This window comes from Tachypleus tridentatus, chromosome 2, assembly GCF_004210375.1.
Source record: "Tachypleus tridentatus isolate NWPU-2018 chromosome 2, ASM421037v1, whole genome shotgun sequence".
Taxonomy (NCBI): domain Eukaryota; kingdom Metazoa; phylum Arthropoda; class Merostomata; order Xiphosura; family Limulidae; genus Tachypleus; species Tachypleus tridentatus.
The window spans coordinates 50,900,894-50,921,411 of NC_134826.1; the positions used below are offsets into that span (position 1 = coordinate 50,900,894).

The window sequence follows — 20,518 nt, forward strand, 5'->3', positions numbered from 1 at the left end:
AACTAGAAGGAAGGCAGCTAATGATCACCACCCACCGCCAACTCTTGGGCTACTCTTTTATCATGTAATAGTGGGATTAACCTTTACATATATATATATATATAAGGCCCCCACAGCTGAGTGGATGAGCGTGTTTAATGTGATGGAATTTCGAACCCGTGGACCCTCACATTACAAGTCTAGTGCCCCGACTACCTGGCCATGCCGGGGCCCTTTTTGAAGACAATACTAATTAAACACCATATTAGTTTTGTTTTGTTTTAAAATTAAAATCACTTAAGAAAAACTCCAGAAACAAAAAAAGTATCTGAACACCTTTGGATACTATAAATATAGTTTCTTCAGCTACATAATTTTTGTAGCTACTTAGCAAGAGTGCTTTTTAACCGTTTTGCCAGTGGGAGTGTCTTCACCAATATCAACTAGATACAATATACAATATCATAATATTCAAAATTAATCACTTAACATGGAAGCCAAGTCTAATGAGCTGCATTATCAGAGATTTTTTTTGTTATTAAGCTCAAAGCTACACATTAACTACCTGTGCTTGTGCCCACCATGAGTATCGAAACCAAATTTTTAGTAGCGTGTCCCCCTAAGACCTGCGGTTCAGTATTAATTATTCAAAAACACAACGATAACCTCAATAAACTGAAAAAAAAACCCTTAGATTTGTTTGCTATTATGCAAAACTAAGTAATGAGTTATCTGTGCTCTGCCCACCATAGGTATCCAAACCCGGTTTCTAGCGTTGTAAGTCCGTAAACATACCGCTGTGCCGCTGGGGGTGGACAGTTTTAAGAGTGTTATACGGGGGCGTTCTAATATAGTTATTTATTGTTAATTATGATGGATTTTGGTGTGTATGTTAAAGAGCTTATTGGCTATCATAATAAAAACGTTATTCGTTTTAAATCTAGAAGTTTACTTTTAAGATGTATTTTAATTTAAGTCAGATTGAATGGATGTTTTAAAGTGTCTGTTGTTTGTCTTAGAACCAAATATACACGTGGGTTTGATGTGAACTTAAAAACCTTATACTTTACCTTCATTAGCAAACATAAAATTAAAAATACGCATCTTATGGCTTACTTTATCAAAGTTAAAGAATGTTTTAGGTGGACGGGTTTTTTTTTCGTCATTCTGTTATAAGGTCTATGTTACATATATATAAGTTATATGATTTTTTTTAATGCGAAAAATATGATTCGTTTTCATGGAACGAAAACTGTGGCTATGTTCTGACCAATTACATTTCAGTTATGTATTGTTTGTGTCATTTCGTTTGTAATTCCTGTTTTATTGATTCAAATATTTCATACACATGGTGTGGACGTATAATACCAATCATCCTGATTCATTTCCCACTTTATACAAGTTTAAACTAGCAGGAATTGGTTCCAGGAATTATGAAACAATCACTTTCATGACAGATGTCGAAGTAAGAGGGAAAGAAACTTTAATTACGTATCCACAGAGGCCGCATATCGTGAGCACGTGCTCAAGAGCTTTCGTTACTAAAGAACTAAAAATTAGGGATTTCAAACTTTCGAATACTGGGATTACCTCGAAGAGAAAATTTATCGACGAGCGCGTGAATTACCTTAAATTGAATCGCGAATAATTCTTGCTTTAAATGTTTTATTTGCGACCTGGTAGGCAACATTTAGAGTTTAAAATTTTGTGTAAAATATCCGTCGTTCTGTTTTTAAGCTCAGAACTTCTCCATAAAAAAATTTGCGTAATTCTCACCGTAGATATCGAACGACGATTTTTAGCGTTATAAACCCACAAGCTTATACTTCAGTCACCAGAGGGCAAACTGTAACTTCACCGGTAACTTGTTTGCTTATTTATCATTAAAACTATTTCTGTCATCCAGTAACACAGCTGCATGACTGCATAGTTACAACGCTAGAAATCGGGTTTTGATACCCATGATGGGCAGAGCACATCTAGTCTATTATGTAGCTTTGTGATCATCTACAAACAAATCTGTTTCTTTGGCTACATTTCTGGCATTCTTTTCATTTCCTGTGATCTTAGATTTCAATTATTTTTCTCACATTCAGTGCTTACGACGTAATTGTTCTTCTTATAGGTCTACACGTAGTCTAATTATCGGCATATGGGCTGCGAAACCAAAAGTCCATAACTTTATTCACGAAATGCCGTTGAACAAGCAGGGACTTTATGTTGTAACAGCCTCTATCCCACAGTTTAGTTGTTGTTTTCTTCTTGTGAAGGTACATAACGGACAACAAATAGATAATTTCAGTCCACCGTCAGTTGTAGCTAGCGACATCTCGTAGAAGAATATTAAACTTTATTACACCAAATATGAAAAAGTCCAAAATTAAATCGTGGCAAAGTAGAAACGTCAAAAAAATTCTGATGTCTATCACTATATCTTTGAATATCATTAATTAATTATTGTGAAATTGTATTAAATAACTATATATCAAATTAACTGAATTTTTGCGTTTTAATAAGGGCGTCTTTTTTTTCTCCCCCTCCCAGGCATGCTCAAGTAGTTAGGACGCTTGACTCGCAATCTAATGGTTGTGGGTTCGAGTCCCCATCATACTAAACATGTTCGTACTTTTTTAACAGTGGGAACGTTATAATGTAACGGTCAATCCTACTATTCATTGATAAAGGAGTACCTAAGATTTGGCGATGGGTGGTGATGACCAGCTGCTTTCCCTCTTGTCTTATACTGATACATTATGGATGGCTAGTGCAGATAGCCCTCGTTTAACTTTGCACTAAATTTAAAACAAAATATTTTTTCTTCCTTTGGCCTTTGATGGCTCAGCTAGAACTTGGAAAGAGCTCATAATGCTACAAATTAGGTTTCGATACCTACGGTTGGCAGAGAAACGATTACGCATTGTGTAGCTTTGTGCTCAACAATATATAAATTAATGCAGAATACGTAAAAATATCAAAAACATCTGATCATAGATGTTTAATTGGAGTCCAGATGTGGCTTAGTGGTAGCTTTCATAGACTCTAAATCCGAGGGTTTGTGGTTTGTGCACCGTCGACGCAAAACGCACTCTACACATTGGAGCTATGGCACCACTATACGCACAACGGTCAAATTACCGCTGTTCAGTGTGACAGGAGTTGACTGTAGGTGTCGTTAATTTGCTGTCTTCCCTCAACTCAGCTTGGGGACAGTTATAGTCAGATAGACATTTTTGTTACTTTCAGAAAAACTCTCAAACAAACAATAAGTGTTTTCAAACCGTGCTTTTAGCTGACCTGAACATTTTATCTATATTTATTACACTGGCCTGTTTGTAATCCTTCCACCAAAGGAATCGAACTCCGGATTTTAACATCTGTAAGTCTGTAAGTTTAAGTCTTATCGAGATCCTTCTCTAATTCTGTCATTTATCGTGTACGTTTTTTTCAAGAATCGAAATTTATTGTAAAAAAGGAAAGTAAAACTGTAAACGTATCAATTAATCTATTTTAATTTCAATGCCAACACTAAATTACGATTTCGCTTTATACTTACACATTCCAACAGACGGCAGCACTAAAAATATTATTTTGTAGGTTCTAAGTAAATCATAATAATAACCATTTATATATATATTATAATTAATATTGCTATTATATTATGTCAGTTTATACAAATTGCTGGTACGGTTTAGAATTACTTATATATATTATAATTTATATTAATAATATATTACATTAATTTATATAAATTGCTTGCACAGTTTAGAATTATCTTTTTTCTTATAATTTAACCGTATTTAAAATTCAATAAAAAATTACAAATTATTCTAATACTTACCATTTCCACCATTTCACCAAAATATTTGCTTAAGATAAATTTCTTCGACCTATCTTGATATGGAAAAATAACGTAGAATTTAACTATCTACGTGAAGCGCACAATTTGGACACATAAGTCTTATTTGTCATATAAGACACATAAATAGATATATACATATATTGCGCATTGAAGCATTTTATTTCCTACACAGTGTTTTTAAAGCATAAGCTATTTTACCTTCATTCGTTTTTGTTTTCTACTTACAAAGCCGAAAATGAGATCTACAATACTTTATTATACGCAACAATGGCCAATAGATGACAGCTGCGTCGACATTGAGAAAATTTTGTTTTAATTTAAGCGCAAAGCTACACAATGCACTTATCTGTGCTGTCCACCACGGGTATCGAAACCCGGTTTGTAGCGTATATATATAAACATATATATTCAAATAACTATTGCTCTTTTTCTGTTTGATTGGTTGAAATTAAACACATACCGCTGGGGGGCAACTCTTCTTTAGAATATTGTTTACAACAATGTAACGTATTAGACAATACCTGTCCTTCGAAACAGTCACGACGCTAGATATCACTTTGTACTATGAATCATACTAAAGTAATTTTAACATATAGAACATCAGTTACTGAACCTAGTAATAATAATAATATAGCGTATTACATTTCTATGTTAAGCAATTTTGCTCACTTTTTATTTACTCAAGTCAATTATTTCTGTGTTCGAAACTAAACCTAGAAATCTTGTTTTTACCAATGTTAAAATCTAATGTCTTTCATAGCGGACTTCAGTAGAATTTATATCAGTAGAAAGAACAATAAAAAAATATATTTATTTTGTGTGTGCGTGTCTGTGTTCTAGCATTACGTCTCTTTCGTAGAAAATAATTAAATATAGTTGTTGTAACACTTCGCATGAACCGCAGGTGTCTTAATTCGAGAGCTTTACCTTCGACATTCGAATATCAAACATTAATCTTTGACATTCCGTGAACGTTTTTGCGGAACACTTGGGGTAAATTGGTTTTAGGCTGAATCACGTTATAAGTATATTATTCTATAAAAACGGCCACTCTTAAATAACATGTCTCTAATGTGGAAATACTTCAGTTCAAGGAGTATTTGTATGTTATAGTCCATCAATCACACCTGAGCCTAGATCAATGTTTTACCGTTAGGGGGCTGAAAATGTTAGTTGCTGTTATCCAAGTGTAGGTAATTAGCATAGAAAAAATAAAATACCATTTGTTGGTAAAATTTCTTTAACTTCTATTTTCATGCTAGACCCTCAGTGGTACAGCAGTATATCTGCGGGCTTCTATTGCTAGATACCAGATTTCGATACCCGTGGTGGGCAGAGCACGTACAGCCTTCTTTACAGCTTTGTGCTTAATAACAATCAACAACTTTCAAACTAAGGCATTACGACCTGTAATGTTTTCGAAGTGTACGTACTTGTAATATTTCATCAATATATTTAATAAATCCTGGACGTTTTTAAGGGCGATATAAGATATAAGTTAGCTGCTTTCCTTGCCCTTATTTGAACCTACAGACTAGGGAGAGGGCATTTATTCAACAGCACCTCCCGCCAACTGTTGAAATACTTTCATGAAATTGTTATTCTTATAACGCATTCGGCGCGTTAAAATGATTGATAGCAATTTTATACGAAGAGGACACGAACCCTGATCCGTCTCAACTACTATCGTTCACTATGTACCTTGCCACTACGAATAAATTCTAGGTTTGAATTAAGAAAAACGGTCCCGTAGCTCTACAGTTATAAGTGGATACACATAGAAAGAATATAAGAAATAACAGTATGAAGAAATTTAACCCCAGTTCACATCATCATGTCTTTAAGGTTATTTTAATACACATAGATGATATACGGACAAAAAGAAATAATTCGGACCATGATGAAAGTCCTCGGGTGGGACAACGATTAGCAAACGGACTTACAACGCTAAAATCAGCGTTTTCGATTCTTTCGGTGAACACAGCAATAGAACAACATGTCCTTTTTCTCAGAAAGAGAACGGCAGTTGACAGATGAATTATTCGATAATTGTATTCATTTTCTATCACAGTTGTCTTCCTCCAGAATCTCGGGGATAAGTAAGTATGTGGTTCTACGACGCCTTAAAATCGGAGGGTATAACACAGATAACACATTGTGTTGTTTTGTGTTTATTAACAACAAAATAAACAAAGTTTGGTTTGTTTTGAATTTCGCGCAAAGTTACACGAGGGCTATCTGCGATAGTCAACCTTAATTTTGCAGTATAGGACTAGGTAAGGCAGCTAGGCATCACCACCCACCGCCAATTCTTGAGCTACTCCTTTACCAAAGAATAGTGCGATTGACTGTCACATTTTAACGTCCCCATGGCTGAAAGGACGAACATGTTTGGAGTTATGGGGATTCGAACCCGCGACCCTCAGTCGCGTGCCTTAACTACCTAGCTATGGTGGGCCTACCAACAAAGTAACACAATAACAATGTTTTTAATTTCACAATGCGTAGTTAGAAATAACAGAATTTCAAAATATTAATCTGTTCGTTTATTTACCTCCTTTTGTTATCTTCTTCAGGTTGAATAAATTCAAGATATAAAAGTCTCATATATTTAGAAGGTTCGTATCTTCTTCAATCTTGATTAATGTTACACTTTATATATTAAGTTAGAGTTCATTCTCTCTAGTTACTGAATCGTAGTTTTGTTTCTTTGTTGTTCAGCTCAAATCTGAAAAATTGGCGATCTATGTTGTGCCCACTGCAGGTATCAAATCCCCATTTTTAGTGTTAGAAGTTTTATCATACTCTTCTTATCGTTGTATGTTGTAGTTTAATGTTTTATTATACTCTTACTATTGTTGTATGTTGTAGTTTAATGTTTTATTATACTCTTCTTATTTTATATGTTGCACTTTAATGTTTTATTATACACTTATTATTGTTGTATGTTGCGCTTTAATGTTTTATTACTCTTCTCATTGTTGTATGTTGTACTTTAATGTTTTATTATACTCTTCTTATTGTTGTATGTTGTACTTTAATGTTTTATTATACTCTTCTTATTGTTGCATGTTGTACTACAATGTTTTATTATACTCTTCTTATTGTTGTATGTTGTACTACAATGTTTTATTATACTTTTCTTATTGTTGTATGTTGTACTTTAAAATGTTTTATTATACTCATCATATTGTTGTATGATTATTATATTATGATTAATGTTTTATTATACTCATCATATTGTTGTATGATTATTATATTATGATTAATGTTTTATTATACTCCTTTTATTACTGAAACTTATGATGCAATGATCTATTATATTTTTCTTATTATTGCAGTATATTTATGTATATATTAGCATTACTTGTGAACTGGGGTTTTTTAGTATTTAGTCGAAGCATATTTCTTGATAATAAGTATTTTTATATATATAGCAGATCTTTTCTTCACCAAACAATGTGCTATATGTGCTTTGTTGACCGCCGGTATCGAAACCCGATTTTTTTGCGTTATAAGCCCGCTAAGTTATTACTTCTGAGCTTCTTGAATCCCTGGCAAAGTTTCTAAGGTCATATTTCGCCGTTTTTAACTTTGAACAACTGATAAAAGAGAATTCGGTCAGTCAACAGGAAACTAATGCTCCCACATCTTGAAGTGAGGGTAGTATTTTGTAATATGGCTCGTCAGCTCCGAATTCAGGAGCTCTAATACCTGACCAGTGCTAATTATAGTTTTGATGACGAAATTATGTGCGTGACAGCAACAAAGAATAATCAAGTTTCGCTCTACGTTCTTCGGGAGTTTTCTAAGTTTCTTTAGTAAGATCTGAACGTGTTACTGATTTAAATATGAATGTCAAAGTGTTTGTCTTTATATTCCTGCTCTATGGTAAAGTTTGTTTGTAAAAGTGGACAATCAGTCTTCCTTTTTTGTTAGGTTTGTTTGTTTAAGCGCAAAACTACGTAATAAGCTCCCTGCATTCTGTTTACAGTAGGAAACTGAACCTCCGATTTTAGCAATTCAAGTTTAGGAACTTAACGGTGACCATTGGTAGCGGGTGCTGCTAATTACTTGTCCTTCCGCTGATGAGCAGTTCTAAATTACAGATAGCTACCAATGCACTGTCGAAAAATGTACTATGTTCCCCAAAATAAAACCACTTCATTGTGGTTATAAATCGTTGTTTGTCAATTAGCTATTAGGATTTGCTTATCCTGAACCTCGGGCTAAAATGGACGTTTATTCCATGGGTTTTGTAAGTTATCGTCCACGTTATAAAGTACAAAATATTTTACGGACGGTTTCTAGTTTGCAAGCGATATTAATCTATAACCAATGGTTGGAGTTTGTGTAAACATAGTTCATAAAGCGAAGCCTTTTAAACGCACCCCACCTAGGACAACGATAAGTCTATGAATTTACAACACTAAAATCAAAGTTTTGATTCTACTCGGTGGATAGAGCAGATAACCCGTGATGACTTTACTATAAAAAACACCCTTTTATACACATCGGGGAAATATACCGTACAGCAGAAAGAACAATAAAATACTCCTTATTAGTCTATTATTATTTTATAGTACCAGTACTGATTGTCTCAGTTAAACCTTTATATAAACACATCTCTAAAGGACGCTTGTTCCTGTGTATTTTTAGATGTAAAGATTTAAACTACAGCCAAGTCTCCTGAGATGCTTCTGTTTGGATCAATCGTTTCTAGATTTAGTCGTCGTATAATATTTCCTTCTCTGAAGACGTATATTAGCATGAAAGTTACACGTAGTATTAAACTGCACACAAAGATCAGCTAACAGTTTAACTTCATATTTCCAAGTCTCGTGGGAAACGAGAGAATGGTGAGATTTTGATAAGGTCGCTGTCAAAGCAACTTGTAGCACATTGTTGAACCTAGAAAAACGTTTGTAGAGTTTTACCACTAAAGCGAAGACGCTTAAACTATTTGTTTAGAGAAGCAAATATTTGGCAATTAAAATTATGTTTGTATATGAGTTAGATATATGCACTTATGTTCCCGTTTATGTTCGTGAAAAATGCTATTTTATAAGTCATTTCAAACGCTATATCCCGAGAGATGGTGCTGTCGACACAAACGTCGACATTGCCTTACTTTAACCTGAAGTTGAATATACGTTCATGTATACCATGTTGTTAGAAAATATATTTTTATTAAATATCTGCGTGCAGTTAGTTCGCTTCTTAAACGCAAAACAACTCGTAGGATATAAGCGCTGTGCTCAAAGCAGGTATCGAAACTCAATTCTTAGCGGTATAAGCCATTAAACTTACTGCTATGCCACCAAGAGTTATACCCTTAACAAAATGTGTCATGACGCAGGTCAAACAAGAAACATGAATTTGCGCAGCTGTACCTACCATTCATTAGTTTATTTATTGAATTTCGCGCAAAGCTACACAAGGACTATCTGCGTTGGTCGTCCCCAGAATTTGTATGGAAAGATTTTCTCTTAATGAAACCATGTTGACTATCCAGTAACATTCTAATCATTGTTAAATGTCTTTTGCAAAGCATTTTTTAACAAACATTCCAAAACTTTTCTCATACCTGATATAAGACTAGCAGATCTATAATTACTGGGACGATATTTACCAACTCCATTTAAAAAAATGAATTACATTAATTAACTGCCAATCCTCTGCCCGCTATTCAGAGACTTATTAAAAATAAGGGACTTTGCTATCCTTCAGAACCCTTGAATATTATGTGTCCCCACGACTGAAACGACGAACATATTCGGTGAAAGGATTCGAACACACAAACTGCATGTTGCCCCTAACCACCAGACTGTCGTACCGTTAACTGTTAGTCATGTATAATTCGCATGAATACCAACCTTCAATGAAGATAAACCTCATTCACGAATTAACATTTGATGTCACTATTTGGACTTCATTCTGTATTGTTTTAATATTGATCACCCCAAGTTACGATACAGATAGCCTCGAGATAACATAGGAATTTTTCTGAATTAAACATAAGAGATTAAAATGTCCAACAGAAGAGAAGCTTACGTTAGAAAATGCTGGAAGAAAAAAAACACAATTTTCCAAATTCTTGGGATAGAAATCGATATTGTCAGAATGGAGTAGACATCTCCAAAACCTATATTTAATGCATTTCTGTAAAAGAACCGATTCTGTTGAGATGTTTAGTCGTTATGAAAATGTAAATGTTTAAGTTTATCTTGAGAATCACCACAATAAATATATCATATATTAAATCAGAAGTTAAGCCTAATACTTAGTTCAAGTCTCCACTTAAAGAGATTTTTTGTTGAATATTTCAGGAGACAAAAACGTAGTGTAGTAATATAAATGTCATACCTTCTTTAAAACCTGATAAATAGAGGTTCACCATAGTGGATAAAAATCCATCTAAGAACAGTATGAATATAATATAATGATTTTTAATTAACTAAAAAACATTAAACCATCTTATATGTATGGTACTCTATGTATGACTTAATGTTCTAATTAAATGTTTTTAATTAAATCGTTCATAAATTGTATGTATAGTACAATTAAATCGTAAAGCAATTACATGCATACAGTTTCACATCATTGTATAATAATATGTATATCTGTGGTTGAGCATTTTGATCCAACGTATATGTTAATAGTAAATAATGGTACACTATTGGTGTGTTTATGTAACAGCAGTAAAAACAATTACAGTTTATTATTTTATATGCATTGTTGAAAAATATTGTTGCACAAAGAACGAAAGCCAGCAATAAAATGAAAGAACACCAAAGTGGAAACGCATAATGTGCATATAATGATGTATTCATTAAAAAAACGGTTTATTTAGTATTTCCCGTTTGAAAAGTGTTTATGTGCAGTGAGAATATGTGGTTAATAAAAGTGAACGTCATACACACCAGCTCTCATGTTACCTTCTGTTTCTATCTGTCCGTGAATTTTTCTCAGATCATTTATTCACCTCACTTTAGGAACTAAACTAATTTTTCAAAAAGCGTAAAACAGTCAGGGAAAAACAAGCCAGGAACACCTAAGTTTCTCTTTCAATATTTTGCAAACAGGGATTGGTTGGATTATAGCATAGAAAAACGAACAGTATTATACATTGTGGTTTTCCAAACGTATAGGAGACAAACTACAGATGGGAAATGGTTTATTTGATTGGACAAAGTAATAAAATGTACTCAATAGGACATATTTGGTTCTGGTGTCAAGTTTAACCATTTCCCGTTTTTCTTCTGATAGTAAAGTTTCTGATTTTGGTGTATTTTTACTGATACAGGTTAAATATTGTCCACCCATTCTCACTTTCAAGGCTGCTAAAATACATTGATTGAGTTATAAGATACGATTAATACTAAACACTGTGATCGTTTTATTCTAAAAGAGGGATCGTTTGTATTTGGAAATATAGGACAAGAAATATTAGATGTCGTTTTGGATCCTTGTTACCTTGAAGTGATCACTGAGTTTGTTGGTTATATATTTTTTTAAATCGTTTCTAAAAAAAAAACCTTAAGATTCCTACATTTTTAAATAAAACATAAACCTTGCCCGGATAATCGTATATAACCGATCGACGTATGTGAAATAGATAAATTTTCCTTTTCAGTAATTTATCACCATGACAACCTTTGGCTTTATGACTCTTTTGTTGTTGTTGTTGTTGTTATTGTTATTGATGCAGCTATTCAGTAAATACCACGTCTGCCTCTAGCTTTACAAAATATACTGCAGAAACTTTATAGTTTATTATAAGTGTTTGTTTACACAATCAAAGTAAACGGCTTGAAAAAAGTTAGGCTCAGGATTATTAAAATGAAGATGGCGTGGTATTCCATATAGAAGGTGAGACAAGAGGAGTTTCTCTGAAAACATTTTAAAAGCTAGTTCCAGCTAGTTCTCACTTTTAACAACTCCCTCTATAGATGAGATATAGATGATTTTAATTAAGAGGAACTTTCAAATGTTTTGTAAATTTATTTTTCTTTACAAATGTTTGCATCAGCTCGGATTAAAGTTTGCGTGACAGCTACTAGATGGCGTCCTTCCACCTGTCACTGCTTGTTAACTGCAGACGAAACCGTCTTAACCACGTTTGACATCTAAAAATGTACATAAACGCAGTAAAAGGAGCGCAACAAGACTTTACTTTTTACAGTAAAATAATGTGCCACGAACAATACCTAAACTTGCGTGACGAGCTGTTTAGAGAAAGGACATTTTAAGACCAAGAATGTCCCGCAGTTTCGTTCAAAAGCTATGGGCCGTCATTTTATCTCAGTAAGAACTTGTTCAGTGATATTTCCAAAGGCTTCTCGAACTTGTATTCTTCAGATCTAAATAAAGGCTTTGTGGCTACGAAACATATAGACACGGAACTGTTCCACAAACATGTGGCTTTTAATTAGACTAATAATGCCTGTGGACGTTTGCACATATTTTTATATCCTCTCATAAATGGTTATTTTAAAGTTAAATCAGGTATATTACAAGAAACAGACGTAACTCTATGTCCATATGATAGCTTCACAGTGGTTATTTTACAGATGGTATATGCCTCACAGACGTTTATTTTGAAGTTACATCACATATTTTATAGGAAACAGACGTAACTCTACGTCAACATGCATGATACTTTTATGTCTTTGTGCTTATCAGAATTCGAATTTCTTCAAAATTCATCGATCCGTTTGCTTCAATTTCAAAGACAAGTTACCACCTGGCTACTCGTAATCCGTGGGTCGCGGGTTCGAATCCTCGTTATACCAAATATGCTCGCCCTTTCAGCCGTGGGGACGTTATAATGTGACGGTCAATCCTACTATTCGTTGGGTAAAAGAGTAGCCCAACAGTTGGCAGTGGGTTGCGATGACTAGCTGCCTTCCATCTAATCTTACACTGCTAAATTATGAAAGGCTAGCGCAGATAGCCCTCGTGTAGCTTTGCGCAAAATTAAAAAGAAACCAAATCAACGACGAGTCAATAGGAAGTTTGGTACGAAGACTGTCGATTCATTTTTCAGATATTTATTGATTTCCTTTAAAAAAATACGTAGAGTCGATAAAGTAAACCGGTTTCAAAAGGAAAAATATCATGAAGTACAGCCTTCTCTGGGACGGACCAAAACTCGCTTGGGATCCCCCCTATTAAATAGCGCATGCTATTTAGTACAGCGCTTGTACTTATTTTCTTTTTTCAGTCTTACGACATACATGTCAGAAGAGTCTTCATAACCTTTAAATAATAAAAACTATGACTTTAAAATTTCATGTTATTATTTGTCCTAGGGGGCTTTTGCCCAAGGAAATTTTGTCCTACACTCAGCCTTCTCTACTTCCGACCCCATAGAATGGGGTGTACTCTTCGAGAGTGTACTTTCAGCACTCAATGAAAGAAATTTAAAGTGAAGCTGGTATATTGTGTATAATGAAGATTCTTGACTTGTAATTTGTAACCGGTGTGGTATTACATATATATTGAGAACAATTTTGAATAGGAATATACCTTCACATACATACATACATATACGTGTAGACAGATACAGGTAACCGAAACAGACTAATTTAAAAAAACAACAACATGGATAATATAAAACAAACTCCATATTGATTACTAGGTCTTTAGACATGATACGTAGATTTTTAAAACAACAATATAGTTAGTATAAACAGACCTCCAGTTTAGCAAATAGTTACCTTGTTTTTAAACATGATTAGTGGTTTAAAAAAAAACAATATAATTAGTGGTAACCAACATCAGTTTCGTGTACTACAACAGGAACTCCACTCGTTTTGTCTGTAAGTAGGGCAGCTCATAGTGTTGAGCAAGTAACTTTTACCTATTTCACTTTCACCTCATCTCACATTAACATACAACAGCAGAGAAAGAAATAAGGATATGGAACCAGCTGTAAATTATTATTTATATTTCAATGGTGACGACTTTATTGTATTTCAGCTGCTCTTCACTTTAAGGAAGTGTGCACATTATAAGATTGGAAGTCAATACCACACTGGTATAGCTGGTAGAGGGTGGTGCTAACTAGTCTCGTCGTTCAGTACTACGTAAATCACATAGATGCATCATATGCAATGTGATAACAAATACCATCTCACTAAACAAATCTTTGGAACGTATCGAATATATTTAACATAAGATGGCTTCTCTTCTTCATCTAACCTACGGTCTTCTTGTAGGTTTTAGTTTCGAAATTTCGATAGATTATCATATCTTAACAGTTACTTCATGATCTTAACTGAATGTTGTTTTTAAGCGATTCTCTATTAGAAAAAAGAAGAAATCATAAGGATAAATAATGGTTTCTGCACGCAAGGTGTCGCTTATGCGTTTGGGAAAAATAAACTAGTACATTAGTTATCAAGTTGTTACCTTAATACGCCATTCTTCCCTTATTCCCTGGAAAGGTACAATTTTTTCCTGTTTTTCTCCATAAACAAATAGGGTTAATACCTTTTAAACCTCAGACGTTGTCTATATTTTTCGCTACATTTTAATTGTCCTCTCCCAATCTTTAAACGGTCCTACATGGCCAGGTGGTTAAGGCACTCAACACGACATTCGAGGATCGCGGGTTCGAACCCCGTCACACCAAACATGCTCGCCCTTTCAGCCATGGGGGCGCTAAAATGTGACGGTCAATACCACTATTCGTTGGTAAAAGAGTAGCCCAAGAGTTGGCGGCGGATGGTGATGACTAGCTGCCTTCCCTTTAGTCTTACACAGCTGAATTAAGTACGGCTAGCGCAAATTGCCCTCGTGTAGCTTTGCGCGAAGTTCAAAACAAACCAAATACATTCTTTAGTAAATAGAGTTTCAGTCAACTCAAAATCAACTTTTTTTTTTTTTTTAAAGTTTGTAAAGGCTGAGGACGAAGCGATTTGTTCCTGTAAATTATTTAGGTACAGTCTTTTTTTTTCCTCTGAGCTTTTATGTTTAATGTTATGTTAACCTGTACTGTTTAAATATAATGTGTATGATTTATGTACTCAGCTGTCGATCAAGACAAAAAGCACAAACAAGGAGTCACCCAGAAAGAGTTGGATTGTGTCTAGTGCTTTTTATAGTTCATCTACCTTAGGCAATATTGGTTACAAAATTATCTATAAACAAACTCTCCTCTTTCCTGGTCCTACATGGCCAGGTGGTTGGGGCACTCAACTCGTAATCTTATGGTCGAGAGTTCGAATCCCAGTACCACCAAACATGCTTTCCTTTCAGCCGCGGGGGCGTTATAAAGTGACGGTCAGTCCCACTATTCGTTGGTAAAAGAGTAGCTCAAGAATTGGCTGTGGGTGGTAATGACTAGCTGCCTTCCCTCTGCGCTTGCACTATTAAATTACGGGACCGCTAGCGCAGATAGCCCTCGTGCAGCTTTGCGTTAGATTCAAAACAAACAAACTTCTCACTTCTCAGCAGTTCAGAGATCCTCTGTAACTGTTTTCAAGAATTATTACACCCCACTTTTACTTCTTTATCTTATATATATATGTGTGTGTGCTTGTGTTTTACAGCAGATAGGGAATCGAACTCCTAATTATAGCATTGTAAATCCGTATGCTTATCGCTGTCTCATTCGAGGGCATTTTTTAGATTCACACAACACTAAATTTTCTACGATAAAAAAAAATCAGCTCATAATTATTTTTATTCTGATTACATTTTTACTTCCAATGGAGGTCTAAGTCTTATTGAATAGATTAAACGAACACATTTTTAATTGTTAGTTAGTTAGTTATCACCATTAGATTCCATCTAGGAACATAGGGCCGCGATCGCTTGCGGATTTTTCAACAAGTATTTAAGTGAATAGGTTGTTAGCCCACTGCACCGAGCCGTCCATAATTTAGCAGTGTAAGACTAGAAGGAAGACAGCTAGTCATCACCACCCACCGCCAACTCTTTACCAACGAATAGTGGGATTGACCGATGCTTTATAACGCCCCCACGGCTGAAAGGGCGAGCATATTTAGTGTGACGAGGATTCGAACCCGCGACTCTCAGGTTACGAGTCGAGTATCTTAACTACCTGGCCATGCCGGGTAGGGTTATAAGGATTAGAATATGAACTCCGAACTATGGAAAAGTGTCGTATATATTGTTATAAAAGTCATATATACACTGAGGTAATATTTATTTGTATTATTTTATTTTGAATCTATTTTCTGACCACTTGTTTTTCTTCTAGTTATTCAAAATGAAAAATGCTTCTTGTATTACCACATAAATTATATCTTGCTAAATAACACCTATGCATCATATACAAGGTGATAGCAACCGAAGTTTAAGGTTTACCATGCTTTTCAAGCGTTATTTTCTGCGTGGTTTGGCTACTGAGACTGCCTTTTACATCTGTGTTAACCTATCATGGCTCACGTACACCTGGGTCGAGGCTATGTTTTCAATGCTCGGAGCACCTGGTAGTTGAAAAAGCAAACATAAGCAAGATTCAGGTTTATACCTGCTTCAGTTAGTGGCATGCCATTGTTTATTAGAGTATGCTATGCACGTGACAGCTCTAGAATAAGCCTAAAGCTTGTGTACGTTAGGACTGACTGGAGATCTAAGAACAGCTGACTTATTCTTACTGTAATAACACTAAATATCCTCTGCTTTCGATCTATATAAAAAAACCCAACTCGAAACTGACTGCTCGTACATAGTTCGATTATAAGACATTATGTTTGTTATTTATCTTATTTAATTTTAATTTTAATATTAATATTAATTTTAATATTAATTTTAAAAACTCCGGACTGGTGAAACAGTGAAAAGCTACACATTTATTTGGGTTGTTGAGACATCGCAGATAGTCGGAACTTATTAGAGCTACGAGCTTGTAAAACGAATGAGTACATAACACACATACGCTGCTTAGCTAACGTCTGATTTTACTACTACGCCAGAGAGAATTATGTTGTGCCACTATCAAGGGTCAGTTTTAGATCTGGTCGGTCACTCTGAGGAATCCGTCCCAAGCTGCTACGTCGAGAGCAAGCTTCGACGAGTGCTCACCACTAACTCCAGGCGGCGAAAGAAAAACACCTCTGGTTTCAGCCTCAACTCCGTTATCAAAGAACCCTTGCGCTTGGCCAATTCTGTTCCCTTAAACTATGACCTTCGAGGGTGAGTCGTATAGTTAACCTTACAGTTTCCAGCAGTTTTTACTATGCATTACAAGTTCTTCTTCCCAAAGTAGGAATACCACAGAGTAAGGTCGCAGATCGTAAATAAAACTTGCATCACGCTTATTTATTACGTGAAAATTAAGTGGATATGAATATAATCAGTTGACAGTTGCATTAGTAGCTTTCATGTACTTTACCAACATAAAAGTAAGAGTGTATTTATTGTGCGTGTTATATTTCACAGACGATATATATATATATAATCTATATAAATATAATAGTACTGTCTGTTGTATGTGTATGTAATTACTTATCTCTATAAATATAATAGTACTGTCTGTTGTATGTCCATGTAACTACTTAACCATATAAATATAATAGTACTGTCTGTCGTATGTGTATGTAATTACTTATCTATATAAATATAATAGTACTGTCTGTTGTATGTCCATGAAACTACTTATCCATATAAATATAACAGTACCGTCTGTTGTATGTCAATGTAACTACTTATCTATAAAAATATAATAGTATTGTCTCTTTATGTCCATGTAACTACTAATCTATATAAATATAACAATACTGTCTCTTGTATGTCCATGTAACTACTTATCTATATAAATATAATAGTACTGTCTGTTGTATGTCCATGTAACTACTTATCCATATAAATATAACAGTACCGTCTGTTGTATGTCAATGTAACTACTTATCTATAAAAATATAATAGTACTGTCTCTTTATGTCCATGTAACTACTAATCTATATAAATATAACAATACTGTCTCTTGTATGTCCATGTAACTACTAATCTATATAAATATAACAGTACTGTCTGTTGTATGTCCACGTAACTATTTCTCAAGGTATGGATGGATCTAATGAAACTTCATATGAGTCGGGGTGAAGATCCATCCATACCTTGAGAAATAGTTACGTGGACATACAACAGACAGTACTGTTATATTTATATAGATAAGTAGTTACATGGACATACAAGAATTTTAGGTTTTGCAGTTTTTATTTGATTTTTTTTATTATAATTACACATAATGGAAGCAGCTTTTCAAGCTCTAAGATATCTTTTCACTAATCGTGAATTTACATAACTTCTATCCAGAGGACGGTTACTCCAGCTAGATGCTCATGTTTTAAGTTCTATAGAAACATATATTATCCATTGATAAGTTAACCTACTCTTGGTGGTAATAACGAGATAGGATTCGATAGAAGTTTTAGCAAAAGAGTTTAAAACTTGCGAAAAATATAATTTTCTTTTCAGGTGTGAACAGTTTGAAAGTGTATTTTTATTATTTATGATCATGAGACCTTAATCTCATGCACTGTAGCTGAGGTGAGGTAAGTCACTAGGTGCGTTAATAACCTATATCTTGTAAGTTTAACTTCTGTTTCAAACAATAAGTTATATCCTGTAGGTTTAACTTCTGTTTCAAACAATAAGTTATATCCTGTAGGTTTAATTTCTGCTTCAGGCAATAAGCCACGTCTTATATGCCTAATTCCAGTTCAGACAATAAGCCGAGTTCTGCATATGGACTACGGTTTCAGGATCTAAGTCATATTCTGTATATTAGACTCTGGTTTCAGAAACTAAACTGTTCGGTATATTTCGCTAGTTTCACTGCTTTGTATTTTTAACTCTGTTTCTTGACACTGACAACCGAAACTGCTTTAGTTTTAATCTCTGTTAGTGCCAGCATTACACTGGTCTTAGTTCTAGAGAGCAACCACTAGGACATGACAGTTTGCACATAACAAAGGAAAGCTATGTAGATAACAAACATTAAAATAATAAAGGAATGTTTATTATTTTTAATAATGTAGTCTAAGTGGTGAAGTTGAACATATAAAGTTATTTAGCCATAGAAACTTGCTTTCTACCTTAAAGACAAGGTTATTGTTTGTTTGTTTTTGAATTTCACTCAAAACTACACGAGGGTTATCTGCGCTAAGCATCCATAATTTAGCAGTGCAAGATGACTAGAGGGAAGGCAGCTATTCATCATCACCCACTGTCAACTCTTGGGCTACTCTTTTACCAACGAATAGTAGGATTGACCGTCACATTATAAAGCCCCCACGGCTGAAAGGGTGAACATTTTTGGTGTGACGGGGATTCGAATCCGAGACCTTCGGATTACGAGTCGAGCGCTTTAACCACCTAGCCATGCCGAATCCGATAAGGTTTTTACAGCTGTGAGTTACTTTGGACTAGTAAACTACAACATTTTGTGTATGATTTGAGTTGATAGCGGAGATTTGTATTTCGGATGTAGCTACAGTGCTTCAATATTCCCCGCACTTTAGGTTATGAGTCCGTTACAAGACTCGCCCTCAGTCTCCTAACGAGAATGGCAGAGTGCTGCTTACTGGATGTTTTTGTCCTAGTCAGATATAGGCCATAAATACCAAATATAAGATCAAATTCATTATTTTCATGGAAAAAACATACACAATGGACTAACCATTGAGGCCTTTCCGCCAGAAAGCATCGAAGTCTGGATCTTAGCAAGTCGCTGACTGTTCTAGGGGCTTTTCAGTAATTCGCAGGTAATCTTGCTAATATAACAGTCGTTCTGTTAAATCTTACTGATGAGACATACGTAAATTATATTAATTAATTAATAACCATTTAAGATACACATATTGCCATATAACTAAAAAATGCAACGTTTCTACTTAACCTTAAAATCGTATCAAAAGAAAGGTCGGTATAACGGTATGAAACAGTGATTTTCAAGAGGATTACCACGAGATGTTTAGAATAATTATAAACTGCTGCGTCACATTCTATGTGCACTGAATCTAGTTTTGTTCTTTTATACATAATTTCACACGGGACATAATGGGGGGTATCTCTTTGATTTCTCCTTGGCTACGTCATTGTTAACTAGGCGTTAAAACGTTGGGAGTGTCGTGAAAATTGTTGGAGTGTCTCGAAAAGAAGAAAAAATCATTACAAAGTATTGGCTTAAAGTAACGTAGAGATGTCACTTTGGTTCTGCTCCAAATCTTCGTTTTTATTACAAAATTAGGTGTAGTTGTTAATCGAGAAAATGTATAGTCCGGACACAGTTTGTATAATATTTATTAATCAGTTTACCAGATCCGGTCAAATTATTTCTTAATGGTAATCTTCTCTTGAGCAAATTAAATTATATATTAATCTCATTAAAATCCAACCAGCAACAGTATCTCTTTTTACACGTCTCTCTGTGTAAGAAAAAGAATCCAACCAGCAACAGTATCTCTTTTTACACGTCTCGCTGTGTAAAAAAAGAATCCAACCAGCAACAGTATCTCTTTTTACACGTCTCTCTGTGTAAAAAAAGAATCCAACCAGCAAAAGTATCTCTTTTTACACGTCTCTCTGTGTAAAAAAAGAATCCAACCAGCAACAGTATCTCTTTTTACACGTCTCTCTGTGTAAAAAAAGAATCCAACAAGCAACAGCATCTCTTTTTACACGTCTCTCTGTGTAAAAAAA

General features: G+C 34.6%; 1 protein-coding gene across 3 annotated transcripts in view; it reads left to right on the forward strand.

Annotated features, from left to right (window-relative positions):
* LOC143243778 (GTPase-activating Rap/Ran-GAP domain-like protein 3) overlaps positions 1-20,518 on the forward strand; it is a 157,490-nt gene that overhangs the window by 62,044 nt on the left and 74,928 nt on the right. Inside the window, exon 1 of one of the 3 annotated variants that reach the window (XM_076487417.1) lies at positions 16,369-17,008. The exons of the other annotated variants lie outside the window; for them this stretch is intronic. Within the exon in view, the coding sequence (XP_076343532.1) occupies positions 16,797-17,008 (212 nt within the window). The 5' untranslated portion in view covers positions 16,369-16,796. Of the gene's footprint in view, positions 1-16,368; positions 17,009-20,518 lie in introns of those variants that run through there. 3 annotated transcript variants of the gene reach the window in all.